The 22,323-nt window shown below is 36.9% G+C and overlaps 1 protein-coding gene across 2 annotated transcripts; it reads left to right on the top strand.

The window, feature by feature from the left end:
* The first annotated feature begins 1,365 nt into the window (after window positions 1-1,365).
* Window positions 1,366-16,930, top strand: dnajc5g (DnaJ heat shock protein family (Hsp40) member C5 gamma). 2 transcript variants are annotated; one of them, XM_022766854.1, is made up of 7 exons: window positions 1,366-1,550; window positions 10,385-10,512; window positions 11,903-12,116; window positions 12,962-13,118; window positions 14,954-15,138; window positions 15,781-15,820; window positions 16,451-16,930. In XM_022766854.1, the coding sequence occupies exons 2-5, from the start codon at window positions 10,394-10,396 to the stop codon at window positions 15,133-15,135; spliced, it is 672 nt and encodes a 223-aa protein (XP_022622575.1). In that variant the 5' UTR covers window positions 1,366-1,550; window positions 10,385-10,393; the 3' UTR covers window positions 15,136-15,138; window positions 15,781-15,820; window positions 16,451-16,930. The 2 variants fall into 2 exon arrangements, with proteins under 2 accessions (XP_022622575.1, XP_022622583.1); XM_022766862.1 differs by lacking the exon at window positions 14,954-15,138.
* Window positions 16,931-22,323: the final 5,393 nt, after the last annotated feature.

The raw sequence follows: 22,323 nt of genomic DNA on the forward strand, positions 1-22,323 counted from the left end.
TAACATTACTTTTCTTATGCAGTATTAAGAAAGTCACAAAAAGGTTTATTTTTTACTTTTGCTTTTTTAACACTTCACTTCAACCTAGATCAGAGGTGTTGTCTACAGCAAATTAAATGTTTCTCTTTTTAATTCAATGGCTCATTAGCCCACTGTCATTATGGAAATCCATCAAATTGGAAAAATACTGGGCTCAAGATAAAAAGTTTTTGTCATTCCAGATATTAGAGCATTAGAATAAGAATAGTATAAGAACAGTATTTAATTCAATTTGTCAAGGTTAAAAATTTACTGTACATGCTGTACCAATGACCAGTGTTGAACTTGAACTAAAAGTGCAGAAATTGATTTAGTGTCCATAAACAGTGAAGGATAATGAGATTCATGTATGATGGATTGTTATAAGATAAGCTACCAAACAGTATGTAAATCAGAATTTTAATATAATTCAGTGATAATAATAATAATAATAATAATAAATCATTTACAGGGTTATTTTTCTGCAAGTACATTCACCTGCCAATACTTTTGTATTGAAGTAGGTTTTTGAATACAGGACCTTTACTTGAAACTGAGCATTTTTATGCTGCTGTTTTGGTACTTTTACTCAAGTATCCGAATACTTCTTCCACCACTGTCCACTGGCCTTGTATAACTGTCATACCCTGTAATACAAATCTTGTCATACTGAGCAATACTGTATTAACAACGTGTTTTAAATGGTAAGGAACAAGTACAATCATCAAAGCATGTAATGATAAAAAAAACAGTGGTGGTGTTACTATAAATGCTGCATTCAAGAACTATGTGAAAATTCTAAAATTACAACTAATTCGCAGGGATGCGTGAATGACTCAGCAAAATCATAAATACTGGAGGAAAAGTGTGATGAGATAATGATTTTAATATATAATTATGTCATAAATCTGAGCTCCTGTCTGATTTTCCAGCTACTGGGACGTTTAAGGACCAGACTGAATTCACATCACGGCCCTTAATTCACTGTATTTTCATGTTATTGTCTAACATCGTATGAAAATAATGCGTTTTTCTGTTTTAATTCGTGGACCCTATGGATATTTGCAAATACACAGGCTGATTCCTCATAAAAGTGCTGATATCTACAGCTGTTGGTGAACTGCATGTTTCCGGATGTTTTTTTTTCTTCCTTTATGATCCTCTATGATCATAGATCCTCTATGATCCTCAGCTGCAGCATATCAGTTAATTAGATGGCTAATTTGTGTATTAAATAAACATCTGATTTGAGAATTAGCTATTTTACTTGAAAGGTGGATTTTGGACGAAACCTTGAAAGCAACATCCCGCCCGTCTTCGTTTCCTGGAAGGAGGAAACAGCCAATAACCTCTGGCAGAGAGAGCCATACAAGAAGAGGCGACCCGGCGACCGCAGCAGGCTACCGCTTCTCTGCTACCGGGCTAATATTACCGTGTTTCGGACCCTTTAACTGGGAGTTAAGACATTAACCAGATGCCTCTATGATCCAGCTAACATCACAGCGAGATATACAGTGTTCAGTTTGCACAAGGTAAGGTATTTCGTCAGTTCTAAATTAGCTAGCATGAGGTTTGCTAACTGTGGATAGCTGTCACGGTCGCGTACGCCAAACTCCATTCAGAAATGTGTCAGTTTAAGGTTGACTTGCTTCTTAGACAAAATAGCACTACTTTACAACTGTGAAGCGAGACTAAAATTGTGTAAAACGTTACTATGAGTTTCAGTTCAGACATAAGACAAAACACTATGTGAAACGTTTTTCCTTGCTGTTAACGGTGTAATTTTGGAGGGCGGTGGCAGCGAGCATTTGTGAACGACTGTTAGTGAGGGTTTTCTCTTCTGTTTAAATAAATGCTGCATTAGCTATGTGTTAAGTGTACACCGAATTGATGACTTTGCTCATACTAATGTTCTGAAAAGGTTAAGACGAATTTTGCTATCTCAAAATTGTGTAGAGATTATTATAATTTCTTTAATTGCCAATATTTTAAACGTCATTTGGCGAATCTTTGTCTTCATGCTACAGCAGCTACTTCTGGCTAGCTGGTAGCTTAACATAACGGGCCACAAGTACTCCTACCTGACATTTTATACATGTATAGATGAAGTCTTGATTTAAATGACGTACTGTTGGTGGGGAGATGTCACATGTATCATCTGAACGCTAGGTTGGGTAACAGCTAGCTACCTGTCAACACCTGGGCTAGAATGACTTGCTTTGATTAAGAAAACCAGAGAGAAATTAACTTAAGACAGAACTTGGAGAAACAGTGAGATTGTTCCTAAAATGTTCCCAGTAACATTTTTTTTTATGAATGACGGGGTGTAAAATAGAAAGTAACTAGTTCTCGTGTACAGGGAGATTAGCAAAGGATTAGAGCTCCACAAGGACAAACAGACGACAATCACGCGGCATTCCTCCTTCACCAGACCGGACAGTTATCCCAAAACATCAGCCTCTTTCTCTTAGAGCAACGTGCAGTGTGATATCACATCTGTCAAGTCACCTGTCTGTTAGGTTAAGCTCTTTTTTTTAGTAATTATGGAGACAAGGGTTTAAATATAAAACAGGAGAGTAGTACTTAGACAGTGACTAATGTCTGTCATGTCTAAATCGGGTTCCTGTGGGAGGTTGTGTGTGTTCATTCACGCCTGATCCAATGACCTAATTATAAAAATCGAGGTTTTGTGCCCTGAAATAAGTCACGTGCATGTGCTACCCACCAACAAATGTGGTCATTCAGATATTTCACGTTATAAAAGGGTTCTCTTGTAAGTGATGGAGGAAGTATTCACATCCTTTATTTAAGTTAAAGTTATAATACACATTGATTGATTATTGACTGAGCCTATTAAGCACAGACAAAATAACCAGAAAGAGACAAAAGACAGATGCGGAGAGAAGCAAAACAGCCAAAACTATTTATGTATAATCAGGAAAATGTAATTAAAATATTTAAAGTGGTTAATGCAGAACAAATGGCCTTTGTGAGCCTTATTAGACAGTTTATTAGGTAAACCTAGACAAAACTTATGCAGTCTAATACAACAGCCCTGCAATAATTTCTCCTTCATGATGGTTTTAATGTTCAGCTTCAGGGGTGTTTATTTCAAACTGTTTGTGATGCTGTTGAGTTGTATTGCGTTATACAGAGAGGTGTTTCTATTATTTTGTCCACCCCATTTATATCAATGAGAGTAGGGAAAATAACCAACTGAGTGTATTATGTCATACGATTATTATACATTGAATTTGAATTTTTAGCTATTTTATAAAGGACTGCAACTACTGATTATTTTCTTTACGTATTCAGCAACTGATTGTTTGGTTTATAAAAATTCAGAGAAATGGCCATGACAATTACCTAGATTACCCAATTACACCATCACAGTGCTTGTTTTTTCCAGACAGATAAGTCGACAGATAAGTAAGTTTAATGCATAGAGTCTATCATGTGCTGTCAGCAGTAATTAAGTGACTTGCTATAAATGACTTTTACAACTGTTCAAACTGTTATTTTCACCACTAATGGTATACTAAATTAATCTTGAGCTGGAACAAGTAGTAAAATAATCAATTGACACAAATTAATCTGCAAATATTTTGATAATTGATTAAGTGTTGAAGTGTTGCTTCTCAAAGTTGATGATTTTTCTGCTTTTATCCATTTTTATATCACTGTAAACTGAATGTCTTTGGGTTTGGGACTGTTGGTCAAACAAAACAAATAATTTGAGGACACTGAGTCAACGCTCACATTCCACTTTCTTCTTTTTATAACATTAATATCTAAGTTTACGTGTTGATCGAGAGAGCAGATGATTTTATAATGCTCAGCAGAAATGACAAAGCTCCATTCACACAGGTCTAGTGTATTTACTGTGTGAATCTGCCTTGTCAGTAATATGTGAAGTAAACGATCCCAAACAAAAATCTGAAGTTTCAGCTTCTTAAATGTGATTATTTGCTTATTTGACTTCGTTTCTTACTATAGTAAACTGAATATCTTTGGGTGCAGGTTACCATTAACAGATTATCTTTGAACTCTGGGAAACTGTGATGGAATTTTCACTGGTTTGATACATTTTATAGACTCATCCATTAATCACATGGATAATCAACAGATTAATTGACAATGAAAATAGTGGTTAGTTGCAGTCTTAACCAAGATGCGTGAAAAAACATACATTATACTTCTGTTTTCACAATGGTGGTCGACTTGTTTCAGACTTGTAAATTTGACTTGTGTTGGTTTCAACTCGTTTAACTATTCCCATCTTTGTAAGACACATAAAACAGGGGTTTACCCCTTGAAAATATGTCTAATACTAGTCATTTATATTTACCATTTACAATGAGATTTCCTGCTTTTTTACTCTGGTGTCTGCATTGACATCCACTCAACTCTCTCACAATCTAATGTCGAAGGTTCTCGAATGTATACTCATAATTCCTGGACAATTTGGCTTGTGATTATAATCTTCAGTGTGGGTACAGCGTGTTAAACTGCAGTTATTTTGTATGGAACTTTTTGGCTGTTTGGGCTTGACTGTTGCAATTACAAAGTTAACATTTCACACAGCTCAGAAAGCCATTATTTTTTAACAACAAAGAGTGGTGCAGACTGTCTTAAGAGTTTCTATCCTCACTGGATGCAAATTTTAATGGGAGTTGTTCCCCACAGTCCTCAAATGATTTTCTTCATTTGTGGTTTTTTTCATAAGCAATAAAACAAAAGCTGTCGAGCTGATGCAACACAGGATTTAGATGTACTTTTATGTTTTTACTAATAATAGCTTTTTAAACATGATCATTGAAGTACCTCTAAATATGGACTTCAGTAATATATCAAATCTTTTTGTGTCTATGTTCACTAATTTATTTTTATGCTGGCTGAAACTGGTTTGGAATAAGGTTTTATATTATTTTGCAGTCATTATATTGTTAATGCTTTTTTATAACCATCTGTAGTAATTTTGATGAAATTGCTTTTCTAATCAGTCATTTTAGGTGGGTGTGTTAGAGTGATTTTCAATCAGTGTTGTGACTCCTGTTTCTTTGGGTTAAGTAGTTTTTCTGTGTTTGACATATCAGTGGGATTTTTTAGACTTTTCCTATTGTCACATTTGGGTCATGTGTGATCAAGCAAGCTGCCATGTGACTTTTAGTGTGACGTTTTTATATTTCATTATATAAAACCAAAAAACATTTATATAGCAGTGAAGATTAATTACAAATCAGTTAATTTTATTAAGAATGTTATATGAGATATATTAAGGCCAGTGCTGTCTTTATTCTTAGTCTGTGCTAAAATACTTTGCCTCCCTTGTTTCTGCTTTTGTCTCTCAGCTGACAGTTTTTCAGCTAAAACATCTTGACAGATAGAGTTAGAAAAATATCTGCTCTTGATAAAGCCCAGAGTACAAAAGACTCTCAGTCAAATGTTTGGAGATTAAATCAACAGACTCCTCTGTGTCTCTCTCTTTTTCTGTCTCCAGTTTTAGGGACTGTACAGAAGCTGTTGTTACACTATGGTTCATTTTCATACCATTGCTTCTGTGATAAACGTGCACCATTTGCATGTATACGGAGCAGATTTAAAGTTGACACCACAACGACTGCAGTTGGCTAATTAACCTAATAGACCTGGCTCGGTGATACTTGATCGATTGCTTCAGTGTGTGCTGCTGGGCGGCACTTTGATCTCTGCAGACCTCTTCTGACAGCAGCTCAGTGGTCTCAGACATTTGCTTTAGTATTACTGTAAACCTCTAAGGCCTGTTTTTTGTAGTCTGTGGAACTGCTTCCTCCTGTGCAGCATGCCTGGAGTATGCATGAAGCATTTACTTGGCTCGGGCAGGAATGCCATCTGGGCCTGTGGCGTTTCCATCACTGAGAAAAATACTGGCCTTTTTGATTTCCTCTACTCAGGGTTTATTCCAGTCAAGAGCCTGACCGGAATTTATTTTGTTTTGTGGACTAAATGCAATAATTTAGTGTCACATACACTCCAGAGCACACAGATGCTTTCATATCTGCTGCTCAGGCTGTAATGATTAGCATCATTATCAATTATTTTTTCAATTAATTGTTCTGACTATAATATAAAGGTAAATTGTATAAAATGCCCATTAAACTTTCCCACAGACCATAGTTACCTCTTCAAATGTCTTGTGTTGTCTGAGAAACAGTCCAAAATCCAAAGATATTTACTTGACTGTGATGTGTGAATTAATATCATATCTGAAGAAACAGCAAATATTAGACAATTTTGTTTAAACATTAAATAAAACTAAAATTGTTATTTGATTATCAAAATAGTTGAATAATTGATTAATAGTTGTGGCTGTAGCTGTGAATGCGCTCTGTATTCACTCAGTTTAGTTGGTTTGCTGCCATTTTCCCAAACTAGAAGAGAAACAAACTGGGTGTTTTCAAAGGGTTCTGGCTTTGGAAAAACTCTAAAGAGACCTTTTAAAGAGACAACTGCTGTGACATTAGTAAAAGAAAAAAAACAATATGGTGTCAGTTTACAATGCCATCTGTTATTTTACAAATGCAGGTAAGCAGTGTGAAGCTTAATTTTTATTCTCTCAGCAAGATGCTCTTAACTAATCGGATGACAGACAATAGAAGTAAAGCTGCTTTCTCTTGTGCTGCACCAGAGACAGAATTTGATTCAGAGGATTTTCCTGTTAAAAGCAAAAAAATACCGTAAAGCACAAAAGTCAGTAGGAAAATGGTTATCAGCTCCAGTATCTGTCCAGCAGTCACTTCCTGTGTCTTCTGAAAGACACCCTCAGGATAGGGATCTAATTTTAGCAGATTAAAAAGTTTTGGATTTGAACAAAGTGAAGCTCTGTTTGTGTCTGACTCTGCAGGAACACAGCAGATGCTGTTAGAGTGGTTGTTTAGCTGACTCTGAAACACTTTGCTGTCACTAAATGGCCCATAACTCACTGAAAGATGGAGGTGTTACAATGAAATATGACAAACAAGATGGACCAAATTTGTGTTGAACATTAAACTAGTGGCAGCACTGTTGACCCTGTGATAGATACATGTACCTGATGATCTGCAAGAGTAGCTCTCAATGTATATCTTCTCCACCATGGAAATCATTGTTATGATCTTTTCTTCATTTAGATTACACCACCGCCAGGTGTCATTCCTTCCATAAAATTGCCTTAATTGATTATTTGAGAAAATAATCGACAGATTCATCAGTTAAATTAACTGTAGCTTCAGCCCTAAACACATCATCCTCTTCCAATCCAACTGCAGTTTCATTTAATGAATGTAATCTCAAACAACAGGAAAAATCTCAAATATTATTTTTCTTCTCTCTTAATAACTTGAATATCCAAGTTTGACAAAGAGAGGAGATGACTTGTGCTTAGCTGGAATAACAAAACCCCTATTCACCCTGCTCCAGTATTAGCTGGGGTCACTGTGTTATTTGTAATGACTGCAAAAGTCGCCCATTTAATCCTTTGCAAATCTGCCTCGTGTGTAAAGTAGAAAAAAAAATCCAGTGAAAATTGCCTTCCATATGCCAGAAAACACATCTGACAGTATTAGTCCTGTGTGAATCAACATATCAGGAGTTGGACTTGAATTGTATTTATTTATTGGATTTTCAGTGCTTTTTCCAGCTCTCCAGGATGAGAATTACAAATATAGCAGTGGAAATGCTTAACAGGTCGCTGCTGTTCAGTAAACTGACACTCTGTACAGTGTAGTTCCCTCTGTCTTTGCTCTCCTTCCGGCTTGAACTGCACCTACTGTTTTACACACAGCGGTGTGATCTGTGGATACTTGTTTAGCTTGTGGTATATGTGTGTGTCTGTCTGTGTGTGTGTACTGTGTTTGCAGCGCTGTCTAGCCAGACTCTGACCAGGACGTTGGCTCCCTCTGACATGGACTTGGACGGGTAATCTGTGAGATCAGCAAAATCTAATCTTCTTTAGTCAACGACCCGGACAGCATTATGTGTGTGGCTGGATAAGAGTCACTATGTGTGTGTTTGTACAGTAGCCATGGTTTAATAGAAGTCCCTTTGTATAGTGTAAATGTGAGCATCTCTTTCCAGGTTATTGACAATACTGTAATGCATTGCCTCTAATTCTGAAACAGTAGCAATGATGGATATAATTGCGCTTTTTATTTGTTATCCTAAAGCTAACAGGGTCCAATTCCAGACTTTATTTCTTGGTCACGTCTTGCTAAACATATTTCATCACGTAAAAAAACAAAAAAGCCACTAAAGGAAGTGATACACTTCACTCACCTCTGGCTTGCAGACCTGGGACTGTCAGGAGTGAGGACTATTTTCTCGAAACTAATTGTTTCTGGGAATTGTGTTGTTAAAAACACCAAAGCATTAGCATCAGCACTAATGAAGGTGGTGACAAATAGTTGCACCTAGCACTTGCTTTTAAAGATGGATGTGCACCAGAAACCTGACAGCTGACGTCTGCAGATCATCAAACAGATGGTCATAAACAAATGAGAACAACTTTTCTAATTAAATCACTGTTTTATAACAACAGTGTATGAAATGACTACATCATAGTGATGAACCTACAGAGAATTATCACGAGTTTCAGCTCATTGTTTAGCTCTCTGGCCCACAAATTTGTTATTGTAAAGAGCAGACAGACACAGTTTGTGACTGTGATCAGCTATGAGCAGCTAAAGAGCCAGATATATCCCTCAGGAGGTGGTGGAGACCAGAGAGAGAGACTATTGGACTTAAGATTTGACAGGCAGCCAGATATGAATGATAATATATCAACAGTGATAATATCAGTGTTTTAGGCTTCAACTAATGATTAATTTTATTATCAATTTATCTGCTGACTATTTTAAAAACTACATTAATCAGATGGCCGGAAAAGACCAAGAAAGCCCAGAAAGCCCTGAAAAATGCCTGTTTACAATGTCTTCAGATGTCTTGTGTGGTGAGGCCAACAGTCCAATCCCAAACCTGTTTTGTTTACAACAATGTAAAACAGAAAAACCAGAAACTCTTCACACTTTCAAAGGGTGAAAGATGTGATAATAAACTGAAACCCTTTGGTTTTCTGTTGGTCAGAGAAAGCGAGACGTTTGAGGACATCATCTTGAGTTTCCAGGATATTGTGTTGGCCTATTTAACAGTTTTGGGGCACACCTGCAGCTAACTTGGTAGAGCATGTACCACATATCAAGTCTGAGCAGCCTGGGTTTGAATCTGACTCGGGGCCCTTTGCTGAGTGTCATCTCCTGTTTCTCTTCACTGACTGTCAAATAAAAGCAAAAATGTCATTCAAAAAAACATTTTATAGACCAAACGATTTAAAGCAAACCCAAACAAATTGAGAATAAAATCTGCAGCGTAATCATTAGTTGCAGCCCTAATTATCTGTATACAACACCATGAACAATAAAGCTTTGTGCGATTTATTAAAGTCTTGCTCATGATGCTGTTCAGTCATTTCTACAGGCTTATTAACCCCCCCTCCACCACTGCAGGACAATTGGTTTATATGGGAATTACCATGGTAATCCTGGTCTTTGTTAAGAGGAGCAGGGATAGAGACAGTAGAGATGTTCCTGTGTCTTTACTAGAAGAACAATTAGACTAGATTCATGTTTCATTTCACTTTATTAAGAATCACAAAAAAAAAAATGTTAAAGTCTGAGGTGTTGGCAGCAATCAGGAACCATACTTACATTTTTTAGTTGAATATTTAAAGGACTGAAATTGAAATATAATGAACTGTGTTGCTTTATGTAATGGTCTGTTATAGGGCTGCAAGTAAAGTCATTTTCATTGATTAAGCTGCCAGTTGTTTTCTTCTTCTTGACTCTTGATGTGCATCTTAAAGAGAGTGAGAGGGAGAAAGGGGAAGAGTTCAGTAACTGAAAAATATTCACATTGTTGTGTTGCTCTTTTGTAATGCTGTATTTAATTTATTTTTTGCTACATCCTACTTTTATGACTTCAGACACTACTTGTAGAAACTTCCTGTGAGTGCTGATTTCTGTCTTTTTGTTTTTCCCTTTTATGTGCAACATTCTGGCCTGAAGCACGAGTTAATATCCCTCATTTGCCTCCACAGCACTGTCTGTGTCTGAAACCCTGTCCTCTGTACTTTGACTCTTGAAATCTACATAAACTACTGCAGGCTGCTCCTTTGGTAAACAACAGTGGTGGGAGGTTACAACAAACTGCTTAGAGTTTGATGTTTTAATCTTAGGCTCTTGCAACTTGCTGCAACATATGATCTCTAAAGCCTCAGCAACATTTAATAATATGCATCATAATCTTTTAATGATTTTTGATTAGGAAATTTTTTTTAATTTCTCCTCATGAACAGAGGTGAGCCATGGCTGACCCGAACTCCACCCGCCCCCAAAGGAAGATGTCCACCGCTGGGGAGAGTGTGTACAAGGTGCTAGGGCTGGAGAAAGGAGCGTCAGCCGAGGACATCAAGAAAGCATACAGGTGAGTGTTGATGGTGTAATGTAAATTATTCCTCAACTTTTTCAGCTGCCTCAGTTGACAGGATTAGTCTCTCCAGAGTAGTCTGGGTAATCGCACTCTAATTATTACTTTGGGTATTTCCTAAATCCTTGGCCTGAATAATCCTGTTCCTGTTTGTGTTGGCAAATATTCCCTCATAAGTGGCAAATTTCTCCCTGTGCAAGCAGACATGAAAGCATATGCTAATAAGCAACTGATGATTATTTTCTTTATCTAATTATCCTTTTCTTTCAGTTGAGAAATTAGTTCAGTAGGCTGTAAAGTTGGATAAAAATGCCCTTCACAAGTTTCCAGAATCAAAACTGACATCTTCACTTTACTCGATTTGATCAACTAACAGTTCAAAACTTAATGACATTAGTAGAATAAGTTTTAATGATATGTAACAGACAAAAGCAGCCAAACATTTATATTTTAGAAACTGACACCAGAAAATATTTGGCGTATAAATGAGTTAAGTTATTACATCATGAAACTAGGGCTGCAAACAATGATTATTTTCATTTTCAGTTAATCTGGTGATTATTTCCTTGATCAGCGAGTCACTTTTTTTTGGTCTGCAAAGTATCACAAAATTGTAAAATTGGCCATCAGAATTTCTTAAGATCCTTATGATCGAGACTGCTGTCACATGAGACAAAGAAAAGTAACAAATCTTCACAACTGAGAAGCTGAAAGTTGGTAATCTTTCACTTTTTTTGTCTCAAAAATGACAAATTAAAATGCTGATTATTTGTCTTCAATCAACTTATCGTTTCAGTTCCAGGTTTAAAATTAGAAACTCACCCATAACATATTATAAAGAAGATAGAGTCTGTTATTAGAGCTTTAATAAACTTGATGTTATGAATTTGATCTGGTGGAGGAACTTTGCAGTATCTCACTGTTTTTTTTGTTTTGTTTTTTTTTTTTTCACCCACCTTTTTTATCTTCCTGAAAACCTGACACCTGCTGAAACTCATCAGCTCATTTATATCAGGGCTAGAAACATCTCTATGTGCTTCAGTTTACCAATAAATTACACACATAACACCTTTTTAATTTTGTGCCATGTTTGCATTTGCTTGTTTTAAATGTCTGTTATCTCTGCAGCACTTCTTTATGGTGTTATGACTTATTTAAATATTTGTATTTATTCATATGTGTTTTTATTGTCTTGTAAATGCTGTATTCATGTCATCAACGACTTTGGTAAACTGTTAGTTACTTGCTTTTCATTAACAAACTAAAGATAAAAAGACCAGATTTGGCCCTGAAACCTGATCATGTCTCCTGATTTGTCATCATATTTCCTCTGCTTCACTTTGCATCATCTGATTTTCTGTCTGCTTCTTGTTGTCTCTCCTGACAGAAAACTAGCCCTGAAGTATCACCCGGACAAGAACCCAGACAACCCGGAGGCAGCGGAAAAGTTTAAGGAGATCAACAACGCCAACTCTATTTTAAATGATGAGACCAAGAGGAAGATTTATGATGAGTATGGCTCCATGGGCCTGTATGTGTCCGAACAGTTTGGAGAGGAAAGTGTCAAATACTACTTCCTCATGTCCAAATGGTGGTTTAAGGTGAGTGTTTTAGTTTTGTCTGTAATCTATGTCGGTTTTTAAAAGCTCTCACAGATTAAGCTGCACATAGCTTTATGCTAATTGCATTTGACCATTTTGAGAGCTTCAGTTTGCTCATGTTTTATTACAGTCACTTCAGGCTGAGGGGTTTTCATGAATTGCAAATGTGTCTAAAGTAAAAACAGTTGTTTTACTATATTACCAAAATTATCAAGATACTTATTATATTTTTTATTTGCTCAACTTTGATTTGGACTTATTCAGCTGGAGCTAACACAATCAAAGCAGCAATTGTATGATCATATGCAATCCAAATACAACATGTGCCGCCTTTGTGAAGCTTAAAATATTAGTTTTTGTTAAGAAACCATTGTTAAGTGATCTTTTATAGTTTTATATGTTTTATTAGTGTCATTTTGCGAACTCCTGCACATAAAGGAGCTTTTTCTTTTCCTCTAAAATAAGTTTTGCTAAATTTATAAAGTGAAAAAATTCCATGGATAATTTTTCGATGTCAGAATGGGACTCCATTAGGTTTATCTTCACTCACATTCTGCGTCACATAAAGATCTCACACATGCATCAGCCCTAAAAGTGACAGGGCAATTTGCTGTGCAAAATTGATTGTACTGTACTTCTAATCTTTTAAGCCCCTTAAGACAATTAGTTATATTGAGCTATATAAATAAAATCTGACTTGACTTGATTAATCTATTTTACAAGACTAAATCAAATCCTCAGTGTTTATAATTGTAATTTTCCCAGTGTGAGTGATTTAGAGATAAAGACAGTTCTATCAGATATGTGTCTGCTGTCACATGGCTCAAAATTGTTATAAATTGCAGGGTCTGGTACTGTGCTGCACACTGTTCACCTGCTGCTGCTGTTGCTGCTGCTGCTGTTTCTGCTGTGGGAAGTGTAAACCACCGGATGACGACGAAAGCTACCACTATGTCGACCCCGAAGACCTGGAGGCTCAAATCAAAGCAGAGCAGGACGGAGGTGAGAGGTGTTTGATTCACGTAGCGGAACAACCTCTTTGTGCAGATCAACAGAGCTTTAATGTTGTAATTAATCATTTTCTTTGTGGTTGATTGTTCATCAGTTACTGTACATGTAGGAAATGGTAAAATGTTCCACAAGGCAACACATTAATCACCTCCTCTTATCTGAATGATTTAATGCACCTTCTTCTTGGTCCATTAAAATGATACAGTTGTTGTCAGGTAGACTTATACCTGACTAAAATAATCAATTTCTTAATTAAATATAAACACTATTTTGTGTAATTCTGTCATTAATTATTAATAATTAGCTACTTTGTGCCATGACATTGTTTGTGGTCGCTGTTAAAGAAAAAGTGTAGTGGAGCGGAAGTGAACAGTGTGCAGGATACAGTCCACTTCAATAACACTGCCTATAACAAATAACTGTTACTTCACTTGTATTGTAAGTGTCCTGTGTTGAGGCCATCTAGTTTATTTATTTCTTTGATAGAGACAGTGCAAATTAAAGGGATAGTTTGGGTTTCTTGATGTGGGGTTATGAGAGGTAGTCATATATAGTCGGTACATTACCTGCAGTAGATTCTAATCAGCACGCTCCCAGTTAGGAAAGCTGACTGGGGGACCAGCAGACTAGCTATGTGTTGCTGTGCACAGGGACACCAGAAAAAACGGGTTTTAGACACTTTTAAAATTGGCCACCGATGTTGTTGGTTTTCTTCTTCCTGTCTGGTGTTTGTTTACTGGAGACGTTTGTGTTTATAGCAAGACAAGTACAAGTCTTCGCATAAAAAAAAAAAAAAAAGATTCTCAGGACTAACACTGAGTGCAGTATCAGTCTGTTAAAATCTCTAAGCCCTCGTGAAAGACAGGAAGCATAATAGACTCATAGCACAGACTTGTTTTTATAATTTCCTTTCTTGTGTGGTTGTAACAAACGTTAATAATACTTGAGCAGAGCAGCTTCACCAGTCTCATCCTTTGAGATGTCGTTTCCTGTAGCTGATGACTCACTGTGGGTAATAAAATATGTTTGTTTTTTTTCTACAGTGACATTAGTGATAACCATTTATCTGAAGTTAGATGATGTTGTAATACAAGAAAATCTTCTACAATTCTACAGTTTTATCTTAAATTTTGAGACGTAGGAATTCATCATTCCCCCTGTACTTAAGTGAATCATCTCTTTCTGTATTTACCTGAAGATGAATGTGTCCAAACTTTTCTTATTTTCTCATATGTCATAGTTTAATCATTTTTCTCTTTTGGTATTTTGCCTTTTATTCTTTAGCTGATAGCGGAGACAGGCAGGAAATATGGGGAAAAAGAGGAAGCAGGATGACGAGCAGCAAAGCTAAATTCAAAATAAGGATGTTTCTGTTGCTGTAACGTGGTGTGTGTCTTAGACCAGTGAAGGAGGCCTGAGGAACATCGGTGTCAATAACACTGGAGGCCATGAAACTCAGTTATGATGCAGTTTTACCTCCTGCTTCCTTGTGAAGTGAAATGATGTAACTTTTACAGAACACAGAGTCACAGCAGTGTCTACCTATTCTACATCTTTGCTAATATTAGCTAACATTAGCCACCATAAGCTAGTAAAGGTGCATTTTACTGCTTTTGAATCCAACTTTTCATGTGTGATTAAAAAAGATTGTTATTTCCTCTTCAAAAGTCACATAGCTTCACCTTAAATCCTTTAATATCTCAGTAGTTTCATGTCTATTAAAGTTGAAAATGCATCTGGAGGGAAGAAAAGGTGTTAAATGAAAAACTAAAGCCCATGAGGTTCTCACTCTGCAGGATTCTTGTTTTCATGCTCCAACCCAACAGGTAACACAGTAATCATAGGCCAGCCCACATCTAATCTTGGCCCAGAAAACCCAGAAGGCCAGACTCAGCCCATCCCCCTGCCCATGCCCATGCCAATGCCTCCACCTGAGCCCCAGGCACCGACCTCAGCCAACCCAGCAGGGGAAGAAAACCCTGGAGAGACCTTACCAGAGTCGAAATGACTCGTAAGAGCCACATCGTCCAGTTTTTTTGTGTCGCATTGTCGTCCGTCCGTTTAGTCTTGTATGAGAAACCGTCTTCCTCCTTGATGCTGCCTGTCAGCTGCCCACCCAGCAGCACGTCACTCATGTTCTGCTTCTTCACTCATCCATAACAAAGCACCCACGCTGCCCAATAACCAAGTCATGCTTATTCATTGCTGAACTGCGTTCATCATGTTGCTCACGTTGTCTTGTACCTGCATGTCTCCTAACACTGTCCACTGCTTGTTGTCAGCGTCACATTTAAGCCCCTGCACTGTCAGGAAACGAGCATGGCTGAAGTAATTCCTGTAGCTTCTTGTGTGTTGTATTGTTTTATTATTATTATTATAATTATTATTATAAGGCATCATTTTGGACTTAGTCCTTGTGTTTGATACTTCCACAGTCTGACCAACAGGGGAAACCAGAAGAAGCTACTGAGATGAAACGTATAGTTTTCATTCAGGCAGAATTTTATTGAAAATGTGAAAATTAAGTTTGCATAGCTCGGCACATTCTTTTGACTTCATGTCCTTTTTCTTATTAAATGAATTTGCTGTTTATTTTCTAATTTTACATTATTTTTTATATATTTTTATATATATATGTCCTCTCCTCCCACAGGAAAGTGATGGTGTAGATGAGCCTCAACAAGCAGAAGCAGGTAGGTAAAACACTGTCTGTTATTTTTTAATTTTGGCCATATATAAGAGTCAAACACCTGAAAATATGTGAATTTACTGTGATAGTGCTGTTAGGATGTTTTTTGATATTGCAATAGGTTTAACTGATATGAAATTTAAATGCTTTCATTAAATATCCTTGATCATATTGTACATACATAAGAACATTTGAATTTCTACACATATTTGAGGGAGTTGAAACTGTGTGATTAGGGAACACAGAAAAGAAAGACATTTTAGTAAAAGACAGTAAAAGTAAAAGACATTTTACTTTATAGTGGAATATTCTTCATTTCTGAGGAGTTGGATGATTTATAGAAGAACTTGTGTTTTAGAAAGGACAAAATACTGGCGAAGTTTATCTGTAGAGTTTGGGGCAGAGGGCAAAGTTCTGTGTTTGCCATGTTGCTATTTGTTTAGCTTAAATGTTAAACCACTGCAACAGTAATTCCATCATCTTGTAAGTCTGTGTGGGATCGACACATGTTTGTGTGACAATAAAAAAAAAAACAATCAGATATAGCAGTGGCTGGACACAGTCACAATTCAGAGTCAATTTCAGCATCATGTGATCACTGTTGAATGTTTGATCTCTTCTTCTCCCCCTTTAGCCTTTCAAGTCCTCATTACGACCCAGCCACATTTGACTGCTGCCAGAGATCCAGAGACCCAGAGACCAGCCAGCCCAGGCCCACGCCGAAATCCTCCCCCCTCAACCTTCTTCATCTACCCACTGGACATCACCTGTAAGGTGGGCACTTAGAGGCTCTTTTCCCCCTCCATGGACCTCACAGTATGGAGGAGTATTCATGTAAATTAAACTATGAGCTGGGCTCTGGCAACGCTCAGACCCTCATTGAAAAATTAATGTCATCTAGTAAATACAAGGCAACCAGCCTCTCTCCTTCCAGCTTGCCATAGTCCAACCTGGGCTGGATGTGAGCTTGGTAGTGGCCCAGTTATCCAGGGCTTGGCAACAAGTTACTAATCTGTTCTGGTCGTCCCATTCCAACCAGTAAGGAAGTAACACTGGGCAGGAAGATGGCAAAAACGGGAACATGAGGGCAAAAAAAAAAAAAAAAAACATGATGGAAAGTTGCCAATCCAGGCAAGGACTGGAGTTCTCTTTATCTCTCTCTCAGTCCCATCCCTCCCTGTGTCCTTCTGATGTGGACTCTGTTTGTGACCAGCAGGAGTTTTTTTTTTTTCTTTCTTCTTTTATTACATTTCTCCCCCTTTAACTTGTTTTGGAGTTTCCCTCCAAAAAAAGGCACCAAGGTTGATGGTAAAGTAACTCCATTATGGAATTGGATGACACCTGTGATGTGTAGAAATCATCAGAAGCCAGCAGCGAAACAGAAACCACGCGTTCAGACCGTCGACGACGATGTGGAATACCAATATTTTTTCTCCTCTTCTTCCTCCCGTCTTCTTTCAAGGAACAGTCGCCTTCAGTTAAATTTTGCATCACTGCCCGCTCACATTCATTCATGCACCAAAACTCTTGATGCTAAGTGTGGTGGTAACAAAAAAAGTTCTTCAAAGGAGGAGGGTCAATACTACATTTCATTTCAAACAAATGCACAATCTGAGAGATGCGACAGAGCAGAGGAGCCTGCAGTGACTGATGTTCACAGATTGTCTTGTTTAAATGTCTGAGCCAAAACCTGGGGGCAGAAGATTTAGATCAGGACTAGAGTCGAGGATTACGTCCCCAATGTGCATGCATTTTTTTTTTTTTTTTTTTTTGTCCGGATGCATGCCCCCAACTGTACAGCACTGGAATACATATCCCAGAACTACAGACATGCAAACTCTGGTTACACACATCCTGTATACAAACACACACTTGTACCAGCCCGTATGTCATTGTGTGCCATCCTCGGCAAAAAAAAAAAAAATCTAACCCCGCCCCCCCTCCGGCATAATCTATATCTTTTAAATGGACGACAACAGATGCCATAAAATGGAAAATAAATGAAGCGCTGAAGCTATAACTAGAAAAGACTTTTAATTAATGTTTTGTCAGACCTACATGACTGCGCTCATTCTTTTGTTGTTTCGTAGACCAAAGCTTGCAGCTCCATGTAGCCAGCCAGCCCATGGTGAGACAGGTGGAACGCCATTTCCTCCATAAGCTACAGTTCAGTTTGTCAAAGTTGTTTGTATAATATGCATTTAGGTCTATGCACCTTGTGACGTGAGTCTGTTGCCATTTTTTTTCAGTCTCAGTTCAGTGAAGTGTAAATCTTCTTTTGTTCCTGTTTTTGCTTCCAGAAAAAAAACAACACAAACCATCAACTTTTAAGTTACTTGATAATAAATAACCTCAGGTCCAGATTCACTAAGACTGCATTACAAGGGCAAGCTATAATTTGATTGCATTGAGGTTTTTGGGTTTTTCGTTTAATTCGCAGGATGTTTTTTTTTTTTTTTTTTTATAAATATATTTGTGGCTCTTGAACAGAGCACAGAGCAATCGACCATCTTTATTGCAGATTTTAGGCACTCGCATTAAGTCCTGCATCTTTTCACTCAAATGTGTTGAATTTCCAGGATAGAAAACCCTCTCCTCAATGTGACAGTGCTGTGCCTTGAACAATAATCGCAGCAGTGAACGAACAACATTTTGATGTCACCTGTGCACCTGTTTTGTAGCTGTTGCTGTCTTGTTTAGCGTGATGTCACCCATAAATATTAAATATAATGTGGAAAGGTTAATCAGATTACATTTGTTGGTGATAAGCATGGTTCCCTCATTTGCTGATTGTGGTCAGTCGTTGTTGCTCCTCCCCCTGTGCAAAACCTTTAGTGAATCTGGATCAGTGTTGGTGCTTCAGCTCCTTGAACTGCACAGTGATCACAGCCACAACAGATCTTCATTAGAGTTTTATAAATCTGGTCTCAAACTAACATTTTCTCTTTTTTTATTTAAATCCCATTTTCTTTTCACTGGGTGTGTTCACTGAAGGTTTAAGTTGATTTTATGTGACATTTTCTCTTTTGGATTTGGGTCTGATTATTAGAGAGGAGCGTTCACTCATCAGTCATGGGTAATTGGTCAAATGCTCAACTTTAGGGCTGCAGCTAATGATTATTACCAGCTGTGTGTGTGTGTGTGTGTGTGTGTGTGTGTGTGTGTGTGTGTGTGTGTGTGTGTGAGATCATGGCAAAATGTGATCCTGGAGAAACCTTATGTAGTGTGATCTACTACAGAGGAGGTTTTGAGTACTTTGGTAGGTGTTTATATGTCTGTCTGTCCGTGGACAAATTTCATCAGCGCAACAACGTCATAAAACTTTACAGGTGTGTAGTCGAGATCAAAATGAAGGCCGAGTTTGAAGATGGGTGTGGCCCAACCCATGAGTCCTAAGTATTCATGTAATAATATGGTTATAAAACTACTCATGGGTCAGAGCGTCAACATGTTGACAGCAGCTGGTGTGATTCCATACAACATGGTTTTCTTTATATATTGTTACTGTCTACAAAATGTAAAGTCACAGTTTACCAGAACAAAGAGATTCAGCAAAGAAACACACATTTTTATACTTTGGTTTTAATATGGAACAAACAAACAAGATATAACACGCTTCCTTTAGCTTCATTTATAAACATGAGAGTAGAAGCAAGAAAGCAAATATAGAAAACAAGTATAATTGCCAAAATGTGTAACTGTTCCTTTAATTGGGCTCATTTGAAAAGAAAAAACATGTATAGTTTTTAAGATATTTGATAAAACAATTTGTCCCAGGAACATTTGCATTATTATGTCTCTATTAATTCTATCAAACCTTTAACGTTGCTTCATCTAGGTCATGTGGAGTCAATAAGTTGATGCTTTGGAGAGTTATTGTCCAGGCAGGAGTTTGTTCCCAGTTGGTAAATTTTTGTGATATATATATATATATAATATTCCTAATATCTAATATACTATCATATATATTATATATATTTTTTTTTTTATGAAAATATTTTTCCTCTTTAATGAAAGGGTGAAATTTAAAGGTTCATTCTTTGTTTTTCTCCCATGATAAATTAAGTCCATTAAATGCAGTTACACTTCAGTTAACGCTGTTTCAGTATTTCCTGATGAACTGCAGTAAACTAATGTAATGTCATTTTTTAAAATTACAAACTCCACTTTGTCCTGGCTCTGTCTTTGATGGATCACATATCTGCTTGTCTGCAAACTTGAAGGTCATTATTTCATCTTTTTTGCCATCAATAGCCAAAATATAATTTCAAGAGTGTCTCATAACATTTCAGGTCTTTTAATTTTTGTCTAACTTCAGATCCTCTCACATCAACTCACTTCAGTATAAAAGCAACAAGGTCATGGAGCACTGACAGGAGATGTGTTATTTATTATTTTTTTTAATTGTTGTAAATAAATTAAAATAAAACGGCAAAATAACTGACAAAATTCCTTTTTGTTAATGGACATGTTTTATGAATTATTGTCTGTTTTAACAGTGTACATGCATTTTTATTTTTAATTTTTTTTTTAATTTACTGTATATCTTATAAAAATACCATAACTGAAATCTAATATTACTAAAAGTGATGGAGGTCAACTTGTTGATCAGCCTAGGTTTTAAATGATGAGCGCAGGACTCTACGTTCATGTGTGGCTACTTTAAATCAGGCTCCATGCTTACCTCTTAGTATACACTGTGTCAAATACAAACACCATGCTAATGCTTATGCTAAAAACAGTTATCGTGGAGCTAACGTTCTTCCAGGGAAAGATGGATGACTGTCCAGTGGTACAATCTTTTCAAGAGTGTCAAGAAACTTAAATTGAATTGAACGTAAGAGTAGAACAACATGAATTTATTATTGTAGATGATTTTCTTTTCTTTTTTTTTCTTTTTTTCTTTTGGGCGTGTCACTCACTGTTGTAGTTCCCTGTGAACGATCTGTAAATGAGTTATTATGAAATTCAACCAAATAAAAAAAACGGGGATTTTATAACCACCTGTCTGTTATTGTGTCTGTATTTGTTCTGGCTTGTAAAATGAACTTTATTGGCCAAGTGTGTTTGTTCATGTGACGGATTTTCCTCTGGTTTCTAGTGGCTCTCAATTTACTTACACACAGAACCAATAACAATGAGATAAGATAAGATATTCCTCTGAGTCCCACAGTGGAGAAGTTTCCTGCATCACAGCAGCAAAGTGGACAATACAAAGAAAGAAAAACAGACTGCCAAATGACAAGAACCAAATACTAAAAGAAGATAAATAATAGAATAGAATTAAACACAGATCCGTGTCAATGAGCATTGCTCCTGTGCCAAGATAATCCGTCCACCTGACAGGTGTGACATATCAACATGATTACTGCACAGGTGTGTCCTGCGCTTAAAAAACCATAGATCTTTTATTTCAACTCATGAAAAATGGGAGTAAAAACAAAATTGTTGCATTTATATTTTTGTTCACTGCATATATATATATATATGCTGCTGTTTTTAACTTAAACAGGAGAAAATTGTGGATTTGTTGGGGACTATTTTCAGTGGTGGATTAGTACACATTTGTTGCTCTAGTGTGTATTTATGGAAGCATGACAATTTGTGTGAGAATGAGTTGAAATAAACAACGGTGCTTCTGTTTATTCTGTTTATTGTAATGAAGGAACATGTTTGGTTTTGGTCTTTTTAATGGAATTTGTTGACTGTAAGAAAAAAATCCTTTAAGCTAAAGCAGCTGCTTTTTTTATGTCTTCTGGCTCTGATGCACAGTGATAACCTGAAGTCACAACAGGCTGCTGGTAGTACAGAGGCATGAATAGCTCTGTGTTTGTATGTTTAGCTTACTCTGCAGCTGCCCTCTGCTCCACAGCCTATAAATAGTCCAGTAATCCCATTAGTGGCTTAGTCTACTTAGCCGACTTCATTCTGTTGATTAGCAAATACCTGGTGTGTTTGGTCGCTGTGAACTGACCCCACCGCTGTCTACTCTGCTTAAGAGGAAGTCGACAAAGGTCAGAGGGCACGGACAGTAGGAGAGAGGGAATCTAAATCTGTGATGATACTTTGATACATTTGAGATTTGATATTTTTATTTCTGCCCTAAATCCCTAAAAAAATGAATCTGTTCCTTTGTTTTTTTACCCATAAAAATTTTGGTTTGTTTGTTTCTCAGCAGGATCAGATTTAAAGAAATTTGCTGTAAAGTTCAGCCACAGGCCGGAGAACAAAGGATTAGTTTTTGGTTGAGCTGTAGGAATTTTAGGATTAGGCATTTGACGGATTAGATTTTTTTTTATTTTTAGTTGAATGAAATCACTGGGACATGTATTGAGTTACTGTAACTGTGTGTTTTGACAGAGGTCCAGATGCAGATCAAAGTTTTAAATAATTCAGAGGATTGTGTAGTGTCAGCAGAGGTGTGTGTGTGTGTGTGTGTGTGTGTGTGTGTGTGTGTGTGAGAGATCTTTGTGAGTGTTTTCTGGTTCAATGATGTTGTGTAATCAT

Source organism: Seriola dumerili, unplaced genomic scaffold (genome assembly GCF_002260705.1).
Source record: "Seriola dumerili isolate Sdu_G_001 unplaced genomic scaffold, Sdu_1.0 BDQW01000025.1, whole genome shotgun sequence".
In the NCBI taxonomy this organism is placed as follows: domain Eukaryota; kingdom Metazoa; phylum Chordata; class Actinopteri; order Carangiformes; family Carangidae; genus Seriola; species Seriola dumerili.

Bases quoted from the DNA above. Each gene is read 5' to 3' on its own strand.
- dnajc5g (XM_022766854.1), top strand. From the start codon at position 10,394: ATGGCTGACCCGAACTCCACCCGCCCCCAAAGGAAGATGTCCACCGCT. The intron at 10,513-11,902 runs GTGAGTGTTGAT...CTCTCCTGACAG, and splicing joins GACATCAAGAAAGCATACAG to AAAACTAGCCCTGAAGTATC. The intron at 13,119-14,953 runs GTGAGAGGTGTT...CCAACCCAACAG, and splicing joins CAAAGCAGAGCAGGACGGAG to GTAACACAGTAATCATAGGC.